The 15,332-nt window shown below is 42.9% G+C and overlaps 1 protein-coding gene across 5 annotated transcripts in view; it reads right to left on the minus strand.

Annotated features, from left to right (window-relative positions):
* CACNA2D3 (calcium voltage-gated channel auxiliary subunit alpha2delta 3) overlaps nucleotides 1–15,332 on the minus strand; it is a 597,379-nt gene that overhangs the window by 307,046 nt on the left and 275,001 nt on the right. For all 5 annotated transcript variants that reach the window (XM_072127891.1, XM_072127887.1, XM_072127890.1 and 2 more), the window contains 4 exons: nucleotides 13,037–13,168; nucleotides 10,879–10,939; nucleotides 10,626–10,776; nucleotides 2,698–2,772 (listed from right to left, as the gene is read on the minus strand). In XM_072127891.1, the coding sequence (XP_071983992.1) occupies nucleotides 2,698–2,772; nucleotides 10,626–10,776; nucleotides 10,879–10,939; nucleotides 13,037–13,168 (419 nt within the window). The remainder of the gene's footprint in view (nucleotides 1–2,697; nucleotides 2,773–10,625; nucleotides 10,777–10,878; nucleotides 10,940–13,036; nucleotides 13,169–15,332) is intronic.

The raw sequence follows: 15,332 nt of genomic DNA on the forward strand, positions 1-15,332 counted from the left end.
CAAGTAAATGTGCCCCAATATTTCAAGTGGCTTGAAGAGATGATTCATTTTCAATTATAACACATCCTGGGATACTATTTTCCGATCAGAAACGCTGAGGGCCTACTCTCCATCCATAAAGGACCTATGTTTCTCCATGAGGATGTCTCTTCAATAAGATGTAATAATCCAGAATGTTTGCGAATCATCTCATAAGAGATTGTCTATTATCTGTTTGAGTTGGGCAGTAGCCTGGGGCCTAAACCTTCTAGGGCCCATGGCCACCCAAACCACCCACCGCAATTCATGGATTCTTCAAGCATCTGTTTCTGCTATCAATACACATGTACACAAGAGCCATTCAGGACCTTTGAAGGACCTCCATGAGTGCTGAAACCATAGATAGAAAGCCGGCAGACATGCCACATCCTCCATTGCCTATGAAACTGATTCTAGCTATAGAAGTGATTCCAGACTTGTAGGGGGTATAATATTCATTCATCCCAGGGACCATGGCAGTCTTAATCCAACACAGGGGGTAATTCTCCTGAAGTTTCGACTATTAACTTCTACCACATTGGGGCACATTTACTTACCCGGACTGGAGGAGTTCCCGAAAGTGCATTATCCAATGATAATGCACTGTGCCGCGATTCAATAAGATTGTGCGCCCAATTTCCTGAATGTGTCACTTCCCCGCTCAGGTCCGCCGCAGTTCACCATCTTCCTCCCGGTGTATGCAAGTGCATTTCTTAAGACACAATTTTTAAGTTAAATCCCGCAGTTTGTCCGAATCCGTTGGATCGTCCGACTGCCCACCCCCTGATTTGTGTCCCATGAAAGCCAGCGCGATTGCAGCAAAATCATAGATTCAAAGAGAACTAAGAATTGAAATTTAATCCCAGAATCTAGAAATAATTCTGCTCCTTACATGAAAAGTGCAAAACAACATCCATTATATACCATTTACAAGAGTAAAATGAAAGGTACAAAATATAAAGATAAAAAAAATATATACAATATATGCACCAAAAAATAAGATAATTGTGTCTCTTTCAATTATGAGTTTATTGTAATAACCTGATATCCCAAATTCACTGCTGTCAAACAGCTTCATCTCATGTTCAGGTTAGAAAAGGAACACAGAAATATAAAAGATAAGACAACTTGGAGATAAGAAAAAAGGAATCACGTCTTTTCATTATCAATCAGTGTGACACAAGGAAGAATCCATCTGTTGTCGGAAGATAGGGACATTATGTCACAATTGATGGCCAATTCACTGGTGAGGCACAGTCATTGTCAGGTCAAGTTACTCAAGATAAAAAAATTCACACTTCCCCGGCTGTCAATGTGCCCGCAAGTTAAACAAAGAGGAATTCGCTTTCCAAAAAGCTCAAAGAATTAGAGATTTAAATTTAACAAAAAAATATTTCTTTTGTATATTTATTTTCAAATAATAAAAAAAAAATTAAGAAGGGAAATTTAACTAATAATTATCATCACATTCAAGTCTTGGCACTGGTTCCTCCGGCACTACTTAAAGGGAACCTGTCACCAGAATTTACCCCATTAAATGACAAGTCTCCTCAGGAAGGGTACGAAATGTCATTTTTAGGATTCCGTCTTTTATGTGAAATCTCCTCCATTTATCTATAAAAAATATGTTTCCAAAGTCATGTGAAAATGAGCTGTGGAAAGCCATATTTGTCTGAGACAAGTCAAGTTTAGAGGCTGCAGGGAGAGTGTCACTTCAGACGCCCAGATCTTCGGGGCACCTAGAAACATGTTGTAATATTAAAGAGGACTTGTCCCCAGATTTTGCCCCCCTGACTAACAATACCTGCTGCATATCACCTAAAATTAGCACCCAGCAATGGATCGTGAACTCCGGCGGACCTCAGCGCAGCAGCGACACCTGGTGGATGTCGGAGGAACTGCCTTAGTGAAGACCCGAATCCTCCACACAGAACGCACCGCTGGATCGCGAATGGACCGGGTAAGTAAATCTGCCCCATTATGTATCACCCACTGCCTCAAAAATGCCATGAATGTATATAATTTATCAGAAGTGTCTGAGAGCAGAACTGTTCTAGTTGCTCATGACAACCAATCAAGGATCAGCTTTCATTTCCCCACAACTGTTTATAAAATGAAAGCTGTGCTCTGATTGGTTTTCATTGGCAACTATAACAATTCTGCTCTTAGACACTTATGGTATCTATGCCCATAATGATTATGATAGCCTAGACGTATCTCTCCACTGGCATGGCCGTTGTTTATTACAGTTAGAAAAGCCACACCCCTAGCAATCAGCTGATCTCTCTGACCAGTGGCGTAACTAGAAGCTGAGGGGCCCCAGTGCAAAGTCTGTGCCAGGCCCCCGACTATAATGTATGGTTTATAGTAATAGTCTTCTCATATGGGAAAGTGACACCATAAGGGCCCCCTAAACCTCTTGGGCCCAGGTGCGACCGCAACCTCTGCACCCCCTAAAGTTACGCCCCTGGCTCTGGCGGCTACCATTGTCTGCATAACCGGACAGAAGAAGACATCATTGTTACTGTGAAATCCTCGAAGAAAATAAAGTATTGCTGAGTCAACAATAGATTTTATTTTCCTAGTCGCACTCTCGGTACGATAGCCTTATCTATTGTGTGCGGCTCTTATATAAGAAATGAATACAAGTTCTATTCCTCTCGACAATTAGTCTCTTACCTCTTTGTTGTTCCTGTCTGCCTGTACTAACGTCCCATTCAGACACGGCTCGACATATTGAATTTCTTCATTATACTGTGAAAGGGATGATAAAAAGACAGTAAATACAAAAGATAGACACAGAGTATAATCTATAGGAATTGTATTGTAGGAAGACTGAGTGTTTTATTCTGTGGGAAATTTTATAAATACACAATGAACCAGTAAAAGACGTATACTAGTAATAGGAAATCTACCATCAAAATCCATCATGATAAACCAGGGACACTTACTCATAGATCCAGGTACAGTGACTGTGGTATTCTTCTTATATTTGTTATCTATGGCCTCCTTCATGCTAAAATCAACTTTTAAAACATATGCTAATTAGCCCAAGTGGGCACTTCAAGAGCCCTTCAGTGCTGTAGCTTCACAGGCTGTAACACTGTGCAGGAGCACTTCCTCCCTCCCACTGTTGCTGAAACTTCCTCTGCTGATTACGTAAGGCAGAGGGAGGGGGAAAAGTGCTGAGGGGGAGACAATGTAACAGCCGCCGATGTCAGAGGATGGAGGGGCATCATTTTAAAAGTTGATTTTTAAGAATATTACCTGGATCTATGATTAAGTGTCTCTGGTTTATCATGATGAATTTTGATGGTATTAATTTTTTAGGAATCCTCCTGTGGTTTTGGGATTTTTGGGACAGCTCTTTTGCAGGTTTATGTGTTTCCATGTTAACAGACCACCAATTAGATCCTGCCTTCATACTCCCTACAGAGATGAGAACAGCCCTGTCTTCAGAACTCTCAGGTGGTCGGAATTATTGAAACCCAAATAGACAAGAAAATTCTAGAACACAACGTAGTTGACAAAGGCTTGAGGACGAGCCGAAACGCGTACTGCTACATATGTGTCTGTACCAATGTGATTGGGGAATAAAGTAAGCTGACGCTACTTTTTGTGCTGGGATTTTCTTGTCTACTTGGATTTCCGTCTATTTCTGACCCCCCTGAGCACCGCCGGGCAGTGTGCCATCCAAATTTTGTGCTACGGAATTATAGAAACAGCTGAATACGGTAACATCCCTAGAGGTGAAGTGAAGTTATGGAAACTTGATAGCAATATAAGCTTGACTGTTTCTGTAACTCCACAAGGCACTCAGCTTTCCTGTTTCCCTAACCCTGTTTCCTGCTACAGATTCACCAGTTGTTATACTCTCTCACCTTCCCCTCTGCTTCATCAGCACTTCCCCCTCCCTCTGCCTGATTTTATCTCACTGCTGCAGTGAAAGTTTCAGCACACAGCGGGAAGAGGAAGTGGTCCTGCACAGTTTTACAGCCTGTGAAGCTGCAGCACGGAAGGACTCTTGTCACACCTTCTGGCTCATTAGCATAATTTTAAAGTTGATTTTAGAACTAAGGTGGCTAATAAGAAGATTACCAAAGTCACGGTGCCTGAATCTATAGGTATCTGTCCCTGTTTTATCATGACGGATTTTGATGGAAGATTTCCTGTAAAGGGAAACTGTCATTAGGTTTTGCCCCACTAAACTACCAGCCCCCTTTTAAGTAGGGTATGAAATGTCCCCTCTATAATTCCCTCTTTTATGGGAAATCTCACCTGTTTACCCATAATAAATCTTCCTCAAAGTCAAGCAAATATGACTCTTCTCACCATATTTGCACATGACCTCAGTCAAGTTTAGTGGTTGCAGGGATAGTCTATATGTCCAGAGAACTCAGCCATAAGCGTAATGGGATCTTATCTTTATTATGACATAAAAACATGGTTCTCAGTGCTATAGAACCAAATATAGTGGCTTCTGAAGAGACCCTCCCCCTGCAGCCTCCAAACTTGACTCATCTCATGTGAAAATGGGACGGGAAGAGTCATATTTACCTGACTTTGGGGGAGATTTTTATATGAGTAACCGGTGAGATTTCACATGAAAAAAGGTTCTAGAAAAAGGATTCTAGAAATGACATTTCATCCCCTACCTGAGGGGGCTAGTAGTTTAGTGGGGTAAAACCTGGTGGAGGTCACAGGCTTCTTTGCGGTGGCCACGACTGTTTTGATGAACAATGTCATAAACGTGTCTAAAAAATCCCTTGATTTCAGTTTATAGCTTTAGCAGCTAGGATCCATACAGCGGCAAAATGGAAGTCAACGGACCTATCGTTCACAGTGGTTAAGAACAGAACAGGACAGACACCTTACCCCTATTTGAAGGCATTTGGAACCCATGGATCACAGCACAAGGTTCACCAACCCTTGAGAGGGCACTAGCTCTATCCCCCTAATAACTGTTAGTAATCTCACATGGCATATCTGTATATATGGCTACTCCGGTGTCACGGCTGCACCCACGATCTTTGTCTCTAATCGCGGGCGCACCCGTGCCCCTGGCGTGGCGCTGTGCTCCCCGGCCCAGTCTTACCTCTCCACGATCCTGCTTCCCGACTAGGCCGCATCCTCACTCCAGCTCCCTAGCAGCGGAGCGTGCGCACCCTCTCTCCCAGCCTTAAAGGGCCAGTGTTCTCCTGATTGGCACTGGCTAATCCGGCTCAGCCCTTATAATCCGGCACTTCCCTTCCTTCCTGGCCGGATCTTCAGCATTCTATGGAACTTCCAAGGTTTCCACACCTCACTTCCCGGTTTCTGCTGAAGAAGAAAGCCCATCAGCGTTTCCTGATGCTCCTGTTCCTCCAGCGTTTCCAGACACCTCCGTGTTCCTCCAGCGTTTCCAGGTACCTCCGTGTTCCTCCATCGTTTCCAGACGTCTCTGTGTTCTCCAGCGTTTCCAGATGCCTCCGTGTCTCCTGTATCCAGAGTTCCCAGACGCTCCTGGTGGCTCAGAATGTTCCAGTGTTCCCACACGCCTCCAAGCCACCAACTCTCCTCCAAGGACCTCTCCGTTCCTTCCCGCCTGGATCCCGTGCCAGCTCCTGCCTGCTTGCCTGCCGTGAGCTCCAGCTCATCCTTCCAAGCCGCACTCCTGCTGTCATTCCAGGCTCAGACTGTGCCCTACGTCCCCTGTCATCCCTGGCTGCCACCGCGGGTTTTGACGCAACCGTGGACCAACCTGGTGGCACCCCACAGCAAGACCATCCCACTTTGCGACGGGCTCTGGTGAAGACCAGGGTGCCACTTAGACTCTGGTCCCGGGTTGCGGCTGGTACTCTGTCCATCTCCTCCCTCTGGACTCTTCCCATAGATACTTTCCTCCCGGATACTCCCAAGTACCTTCCAGTTGTCTGTGTGAATGTTACATCCGGTTATCTATACTGACACATACACAACTATACTGACCTTGTACTAATCCTATTTCCAGGTTTGCAACCTACTGTGACCCTCCCACCCTTTCTCCCCCCCTTCTTTTTTTTTTGATTGATACAGTAGTTGGCTATGTATCATACCAAACTCTGTGAATTTCCCCTGCGAGGGGTATGTGTTTTGCCGTGACCTTTGGTAAGGCACCATTCTGTTTTTCTTCAATAGAATTTTTTTTAAACTAAAAAATCCCTTGATAAATAGATTTCCCTTGACAACAATCCTCAAGAAGCCGTCCAAGGTTTTCTTGCAGAAATATATTTACAGGTAAATGTATGCAAATGACGGCCTCCAATAGCCACTGCGTTGCCACTAAAGGAACTATAGGATTCTGCATACAAATACCTCATTTCTCTTTAGATTTTTTTCCATCAAATGCACGACCTCCTCTGCTCCGAATCCATTGTCCCCCCTCTATACAGATGGTGGAGTTAACACTTAGCGTCCTATAATAACACTCAGTGCTGCAATTTACTGCATGATTTGGTGTTTTAGTTCAAAGGGAATGGAGAATATGTCTCTTTCATGTTGTGCCGCTGTTTGTCATGCACTGGTGATCTGACCTTATGCATTACAAGAGCGGACCATTAATCATCAAGCTTTATTCCTGCACCTTGTGTGACAAACAGACGAAAAACCTCTAAGCACCGAGAGACCGACATTTTAAACAACACTTTTCTCTATGGCTTTTCGAAGTTACATTAATTCAGATTTTCTCATCTTCGGAGGAGGAATATTGCTCTTTAAATAGATACAATTTTCCTTACATGTCCTGCAGAGTGGATCTGGTACCTGGAGAGGGCAGCTTCTATTATCTGTGATACCCTCCGAGATGAGGAATCTTCACTGAAGAGGCCAATTCTGAGGCTTCATCATACAAGTTCAATCAATACTAGAATCCTTCAAATGATACTTCATCTAGAGCTGGTGGATGTGTAGACTTTGTGTGCAGACCCAAGTAACGACTGGATAAACAGACATTCACCCATTACCAGACCGCTATCTGCTCAAAGATTAGAGGGTGCAGCCACCTTCAGATAATAATTTATATTGTTTGCGTGCTTAAAAGTAAACTTTTCAAATGAACGTTCCCCAGGGTATAGGGTATGAAGTGAAGTCTGTAAAAGTCTACTCGTTTCCTTAAAAAACTGTCAATTATCAGATGAATATGGTTATTATCCGGGATTTATTTTACATTTTGGGGTGATCCATAGTTAGTGACTTATGTCTTAGGGTCCTCCTAATTCTTAACTCTATCCTTTTGTGTGTTGGAACAACCCGGCAACATTCTAACCCTCCCATATTTAACCGCCTAGGGGGCGCTGCAGCCCGTGCTAAACCATCTAACACCTAAGCAGGGGCGTAACTTGAGGGGGTGCAGAGGTTGCGGTCGCACCAGGGCCCAAGCGGTTTATGGGGGCCCTTATGGTGTCAGTTTCCCATATGAGAAGACTATTACTATAAACCATACATTATTGTTGGGGAACTGGAACAGACTTTGCACTGGGGCCCATCAGCTTCTAGTTACGCCACTGCACCTAAGGAATACATCTGCCAACCCCTGTATTTACTATTTCTATCCACTGGGGCGCTGCTTGTGTTATCTTTTGGGTCAACAAGGAGGACACCCCTCTTTATTCCACTTTTCCCTGGTTACCCAAAATGGCTGTTGTGTTAACACCCGATCCAGAGTACACCCATCCCACCATTATGTCGTGCACCTCTGGTCTCCAGGATCCCATCTGGTTACTGTATACGAGAGATTAGCTCCACGCAAGACTGACATAGATGAAATAGAGGGTATACAGAGGAGAAGAGCCAAGAGACTGGAGGGAATAGTGAAGTTGGGTACATTGGATGACTAATTTGGAATTATTCAGTTTAATAAGAAAAAAAATTACAGTCTACAAACACGAGTATGGAGCTCAGAGGATGTTGTGATGGTTAAGATATTGGACAAGTTTAACTGGGACCTGGATATTTTTTCCTAAAAGCCAAAATATCACAATTGTGGGAACCAGATATTTGGAACATTGGCCATATTTGTCATTGGGACAATATTCACCCTCATTAATTTAGGGTTTATGTTGTCTTTCTCTGGGTCAACACTATAGGATTATAGGTTGGATTTAAAGGAAATCTACCACCAGGATAAAGGATTGTAAACCAAGCACACTTACATACCGATGTGTGCCCCCTCTGGCAGGATCCACTTTTCTTTAAGCTTTTTATGCCCTGGTTTTTAAGAAAAAAAAGGCTGTAAAAATATGCAAATAAGCCACGGGGATCCAGCTCCATTAAAACCTATGGAGACCAGAGCCCCTTAGACTCATTTGTAAAATTTAAAAATCCTTTAAAAAAAAAAAAAACAGGAAATAAGAACCTAAAAGTAAAACAGATCCTGCCAGAGGGGGCACACACCAGTATATCAGCGTGCTTGGTTTACAATCCTTTATCCTGGTGTTAAACGTCCTTTAAGGAAATCACTATGAACTACTTGACGGTGAAAGACCTAACAAGTCTAGCAGCTATGCTCCATCCACTTTTAGGAAAAGGTTTAAAAAATCAGGCTATAATTTGAAAAAAGTTATTATACATTTCCAATATATATATACTGTATTATCGCTGATGTAATATGAGGATTTGCAGGTTGAATTTTTCCATAAAAAGTTTTTACGACAACAAGAACACTATTCTCTGGGACTCGTGTTCATATCAGAGGCCTGTTTCTGTGGTGACATATGTCAATCCGATAATTATTATAATTAGTTGTCATATTTGGCCATTTAGCCGCATTAATTAGCCAGATAACTAATTGCTAGAACCCAAACAACTTATTTCCCGTGAATTCTGATGATTAGCTTTGTTGAAGGAATAACACAGAATGTAGAAGATACATTGTAATTATGTCTCTCACTAATAATGCTCCATGTAATTATGCGCTGACTAATTAAAGATTAATAAGGGAGATATTTGACCTGGCGACACAGTATCTGCAGTTATTAGAAGGGGGATATTTGCATGGAATAGGCTGCAGACAGTAAATTGGTTACATGTATAATCTTTATATATATTGCAGTTTCCCCAAAGACTAGGAGAAAGCACTATCTGATCGTCTGACAATTACTGTACATGGAGGACGCTAAGAAAAGCTAGAAATAGTCAGTTCAATAAACTGTTGCTATAAGTCTGTTCAACTGAGTAGTTCAGGTGGGTGAAATTGGGGTCCCATCTCGAGACTACTGTGAATGGAGAGTTGACTATGTCCATTCATTTCTATGTCTAAATACCATAAGGATTGGGGGGGGGCATCAACCTCCTGTTTACGGGATAGCCATCCGTGCTTTCCTGTTCCATCATTTATGTGTCCTAATACACAAGGTCCATAAAGACATGGGTTGTTGAATTTGGTATGGAAGAACACTAACGGTCTCAATGAAAGTCAAAGTCAACACCACCACCCTTGGGACGAACTCAAAAATGTTATAAAACCCCTTGTTATTGGAGTGTGGTGGAGGCTGTACTCAACACAAAAAAGGCAACACCTATACTTTTGGATTGAGAAGGCCAACAATCCCATTGAGAATGCCAACAAGCCCATCCCTGTGATGGACAGGGATTACCTACTAATACACAAATAGTAGAGAGTGTGAATGTTGGTTTGGGACCTTCTGCATCTTTCATGGATTTGTGGAGTAGATTGGCATCTGAATTTCTAAGTGTCCACACATGGTAGAAATTAAGGATTGGGGGATAACTGGTGTTATCGGGTGTCGGTAAAGTAGACACACTGAGGCAGCTAAAGCAATCTGTTAACAACATTTATCAAGGGTTTTAGACAGTTTTAGAGACACATTTATGATATTGTACTTCAAAACAGTCTTGTCCGTCAAAAAGAAGGTGCGACTTAAAATAAATAAATAAATCAGGAGCACTAAAATCCTAGATCCAGGCATTGTGACTGTGGGAATTATAATAATAACAATTCCTTTATGTGGCTCACACAGATTACACAGTGCTGCACAGAACTTGCCAAATCAGTCCCTGTCCCCAATGGGGCTCACAATATAATCAATCTACCAGTATGTTTTGGAGTGTGGGAAGGAACGGGAGGACCTGGAGGAAACCCACACAAACATGGAGAGAACATACAAACTCTTTGCTATCTTCTTATATTTATTACCTTCCTTCTAAAATCAACTTTGCATTATGCTAATGAGCCAGAAGGGAGAAGTGCTGAGGGTGTGGGCAAAACTGTAATAAGCCGTGACACCAGAGGATGCAGGGGCCCTGGTAACGCCCCCTTAAAGCCCTTCTGGCTCATTAGTATAATTTTAAAAGTAAACTAATAGGAGGTACAAAGTTTTAGAAAAAGAATCCATTCTGTTCACACAAAAACTACACAAGCGAAAAGAGACTTTGGATGAACAATAACAGCTGCTATTAAATACTATTTCCTTTTTGTTTTCCTGTTTCTCAAGACAAGAAAATAAAGTTGTAAAAGCCATCTATACTGCTGACATTGTTAAAGGGATCTCAGTGGGGATCCAGGTGCAACCGATAAAAAAGAAAAAGCCAAAAGGTTCTAAAGCGGAGACGCAGAAACAAAGGCGACCTACCGCAATTATATTGAAGAAGTCATCATCTCCAAGGGTGTCCAAAATAGAGGATACGGTTTGCTTCGCGATTGTCAGGCGGAGGCCTTTCATGCTCCCACTTACGTCAACTAAAATCACTACGTCTTTTGGGGAAGTAGCTGCCTGGATGTACCTGGATAACAAAAGTTACACAAATTGTGTTATATTTGCCTTTTTTTTTGGTGCCTCCATTGTAATAGTTTTTTTGTTTTACACATTTTTTTTTTGTACCTACCATTTTCGGTTTCTGCAGTCAAAGGCAATCACCCCATTTTCATCTGGCTCCCATTTAATGCCTAAGAAGGGAAAGATTCATTACATCAAATATATTAAAAGTGTGGAGCAATATATTATAATAATAAGTGTAATACAAATTTTAATAATACTAACAAGAGAGGAGAGGGGCTTAACATTACGTTTGGCATTTCTGCCTAACCTGGACATAACATGGAGATGTTTTAGAGCAGCCAATCCAGCAGATTAACGCCCCTTGGAACTGGGCATGGCTGTATTTGATTAGGTGAACACCCCTGGCCAATCACAGCCATTCTTGGTTAGTAGGGGAGGAAACCTGGCAGATTGACTGCCCTGCAACATATTACACAACATGTCCAGATTATGCCCAGGTTACACAAAGCAACTTGAATGCCGAATACCGGAATTTAAAGTACGGGTCCGCTCATCTCTAATAAAAATAATGATTCACATAAAAGATATACATTTTTGTAAATATAAGAGTATTTTCTGTGATTTTGCAGAAATTTATAAAGGTTTAGACTTTCTGGGGCTTCACGTTGGTGCATGGTGCATGATGTCCCCCAGCCCCTTTGGCCTCCTGATGTATCCGGCGGGGGAGGCTGCACCTGTCGGGAAATGAACAGCAGGCCTGAATGGGCGGAGGCTATAGCTAGTGCACCGGCCTCGTTCCAGAAACACCATGTGCTGGCCAATCCGCTGCCGGGCACACCTCCCTTCACACCCCCCACGCCCACTCCGCTGCAGGGCACACCTCACTTCACACCCCTTCAGGCCCACTCCGCTGCAGGGCACACCTCACTTCACACCCCTTCAGGCCCACTCCGCTGCAGGGCACACCTCACTTCACACCCCTTCAGGCCCACTCCGCTGCAGGGCACACCTCACTTCACACCCCTTCAGGCCCACTCCGTTGCCGGGCACACCTCCCTTCCCACCCCTTCACGCCCACTCCGTTGCTGGGCACACCTCCTTTCACACCCCTTCACGCCCACTCCGTTCCCGGGCACTCCTCCCTACACACCCCTCCATGCCCACTCCACTGCTGGGCACACCTCCCTTCACACCCCTTCACTCCCACTCCACTGCCAGGCACACCTCCCTTCACACCCCTCCATGGCCACTGCACTGCCAGGCACACCTCCCTTTACACCTCTCCATGCCCACTGCACTGCCAGGCACACCTCCCTTCACACCCCTCCACGACTACTCCTCTGCCGGGTACACCTCCCTTCACACCCCTCTACGCTTACTCTGCTGCCGGGCACACCTCCCTTCACACCTCTGTGGCACATACCGGCCCAAGTAGTTGAAGATCTAAAAGAAGGACTCAAAAGTCAAACACTGTGCCAAAATTATATTCACAGTGATGAACCTGTCATCGGAAGCCCTTTCTCTGGCTCCCCCATGTCCCCATAGAGAATATTTTGCACATTACCAAAGTATTTCAATAATAAAACTTAGATGAAATTTTACCTTTCTCTCTGCAGATCAGTGCCAGTGAGGAGCAGTCCCCCCCCCCCCAGCCTCAGGAAATTGCTCCGTCATGTGTCTATTTCAAATAGGAGGGTTTTTTAAATTGGAAATAGATGCATGACAGAGCCGTTTCCCAAGAACCGCTCCTCACTGGCCACTCCCATGGGACACTGCTTTGTAGAGACAAAGGTAAACTTTCATCTAACTTTTCTTTTTAATGGAAAAATCCAGTTTTATTATAAAAACACATTGGCAATGTGTAAACTATTCTCTATGGGGACATGGGGGAGCCAGAAAAAGGGCTCCTGATGACAGGTTCTCTTTAAAGACAAGCATTGTCTGACTCTGAACTGGAATACCCTGTGACACATTGATAAACGTCCCCCTTTATCACAAGAACAGAGAGGCAATTCCATATCTCCATTATATCCCACCTTATAAACAGCTATAGCTGCAGAGGACTGGGCATAGCTGATCTCCTACAGACTGCTACAGCCAGTAGCCTTACAGTCAGACAGAGGTTTCATTTATGGATTGTGAGTAACAGATCGAAATTCTCTTATCTTTTCCTTTTTCTCAATGCCAACAAAGAGTTTCAATAATTTGGGCTCATCTCACAATAAGCTGTTATTCCGCCATATAGTCTATCACTAATTCCTTACCAGGGTATTGCCGAAAAAATCCTTTTGCACTTCCGAAATATTGCCATATAAGGGAAGGGTCACGGTCAAAGTTATCCACAAACACTTTATTTAAAGACTCCGACCAATAGATTCCATTCACTATTTCAGGATCTGAAAAGAAAGTAGATAAAAAAATCATACGAGTATAAAAACTGCGGCACAATTACTGGTTACAACGTTCATATTATGGGGTAAACCAAAGGGCAAACATCCCTGTATGTGATTTCATTTGAAAGATGAGATTTTTATCTTTAACCTGTGTATTTTACAATGGAAGACACGGGAGTCTGAAGTGACACTCCCCCTGCAGCCTCTAAACTTGACTCATCTCAGACTTTGAAGATGATTTTTTTTTATAGGTGAACAGGTGAGATTTCACATAAAAGAGTGGATTATAGAAAGGACATTTCACACCCTACCAGAGGGGCTGGTAGTTTAATTGGGTAAAACCTGCTGACAGTTTCCTTTTAGGGAGCAAAATAGGAGACAAGTAGATAGTGAAAGAAGCATTTTCCTCTAGTATTATACAGGCAGTCCCCGGTTTACATACAAGATAAGTTCTGTAGGTTTGTTCTTAAGTTGAGTTTGTATGTAAGTTGGAACTCTATACTTTATTATTGTAACCCCAGTCAAAATTTTTTTGAGGGATTAACACTAAAGCTTCATTACAGACACCTGTGATAACTGTTATAGATGTTTATTGTAGCCTAGGACTAAAGTACAATAAATTACTAATATCCAGATGTAACTAGGGGTCGTATGTAAGTCAGGTGTTCTTAAGTAGGTGACCGCCTGTACACCACAAAGTTTCTTGAATTCATATGTGCTATTAATTTTTGTAAAATGTATTGAACATTTTCTGCATTGGTTGCATTGGCTGCATTGCATTATACGAACCTATGTGTCTCTATAGTAACAGACTACAAACAAATCAGGATGTAATCCTGCTCTGTAGTCTTACTCCCTTCCATCTGTTATTGAATTTATGTTGGAAGGAAGTTAGAGACAGACGGAAGGGAGCATGACTGTACGATCAGATTACTTTGAGTTTGTTTGTTTGCATAAACCCCAGCAGCCCATAAAAGCCTGTGATGTGAAGCCTCCGTCCTTTCCATTCTCCTCTACTCACAATTCACTCGCTTCTGAAATTCTTCTGTGTGATTATGTGATATATAAAATCTCTCCCAATAAATCTCCATTCATTTGGACAATCTTCCTCTTATGGTATCTGTCATTTCACCAAAAGAACTTGCTTACATGTAACCCACAACTACAGGGGGGATATTTTAACCCCTTAAGGACTCAATTTTCGCTCCCCACCTTCAAAAATATATAACTTTTTAATTTTTCTGAGTACAGAGCTGTATGAGGGCTTATTTCTGCGTAACAAATTGCACTTTGCAGTGATGGTATTTATTATTCTATGCCGTGTACTGGAAAGTGGGAAAACAATTCCAAATCCGGTAAAAATCGGTGAAAAAAAACACATTTCCACCATTTTCTTGTGGTCTCGTTTTTTTCCAACCTTCGCTGTGCGCTCCAAACAAGACCTCTACTTTATTCTTGGGTTCGGTACGATCATGGGGACACGACATTTATACAGGTTTTATTGTGTTTTAAAGAGAACCCGTCATGCAGAATAACCCCCCTAAACTAAATATATTTTCATAAACTGCCATTAGAGAGCATTGCCTCTATCCCTTCATTGTCCCTCTACATGCCTGTAAACCTAAGCAATGAGGTCCTAAAGCTGTATGCAAATGACCTGTGAAATGTCCAATGAAGCATTAGCATATTCAAGCTGTTCACTCTATTCATGAGTGGGAGGCACAGCCACACCCCCAGTGCATGACTGACAGCCTGTATAATGATGTGAGGCTGTATAATGATGTGCTTCCTGGTGCTGGTGGCCACGCCCCCTGCAGCCTGTGTGTGCATGTGTGTGTATATAGGAGAGATACAGCAGCTCCAGGCAGCCATGTTACAGCAGAACATGTCAGATTCATGTGTAGCTGATGTCTGTGTCTCTCACCTGTATATTAGGAGGATGCAGCATGTCAGCAGATGACATACACACACCAGCAATACTTTACTATACATTACACACAGACATGAGCAGGGGGAGGAGAGGGGAGGGGTAACAGGGGTGACATCACTGCCTCTGACCATGTGACCAGCCTCATTTACATAATAAAGAATAGATGATTTTACAATGAATAATGTATGAAATAACTAGATAAAGGCTGGGATGGGATCCTTGTGAGCTGCTCCAACA

This window comes from Engystomops pustulosus, chromosome 10 (genome assembly GCF_040894005.1).
Source record: "Engystomops pustulosus chromosome 10, aEngPut4.maternal, whole genome shotgun sequence".
NCBI lineage: Eukaryota > Metazoa > Chordata > Amphibia > Anura > Leptodactylidae > Engystomops > Engystomops pustulosus.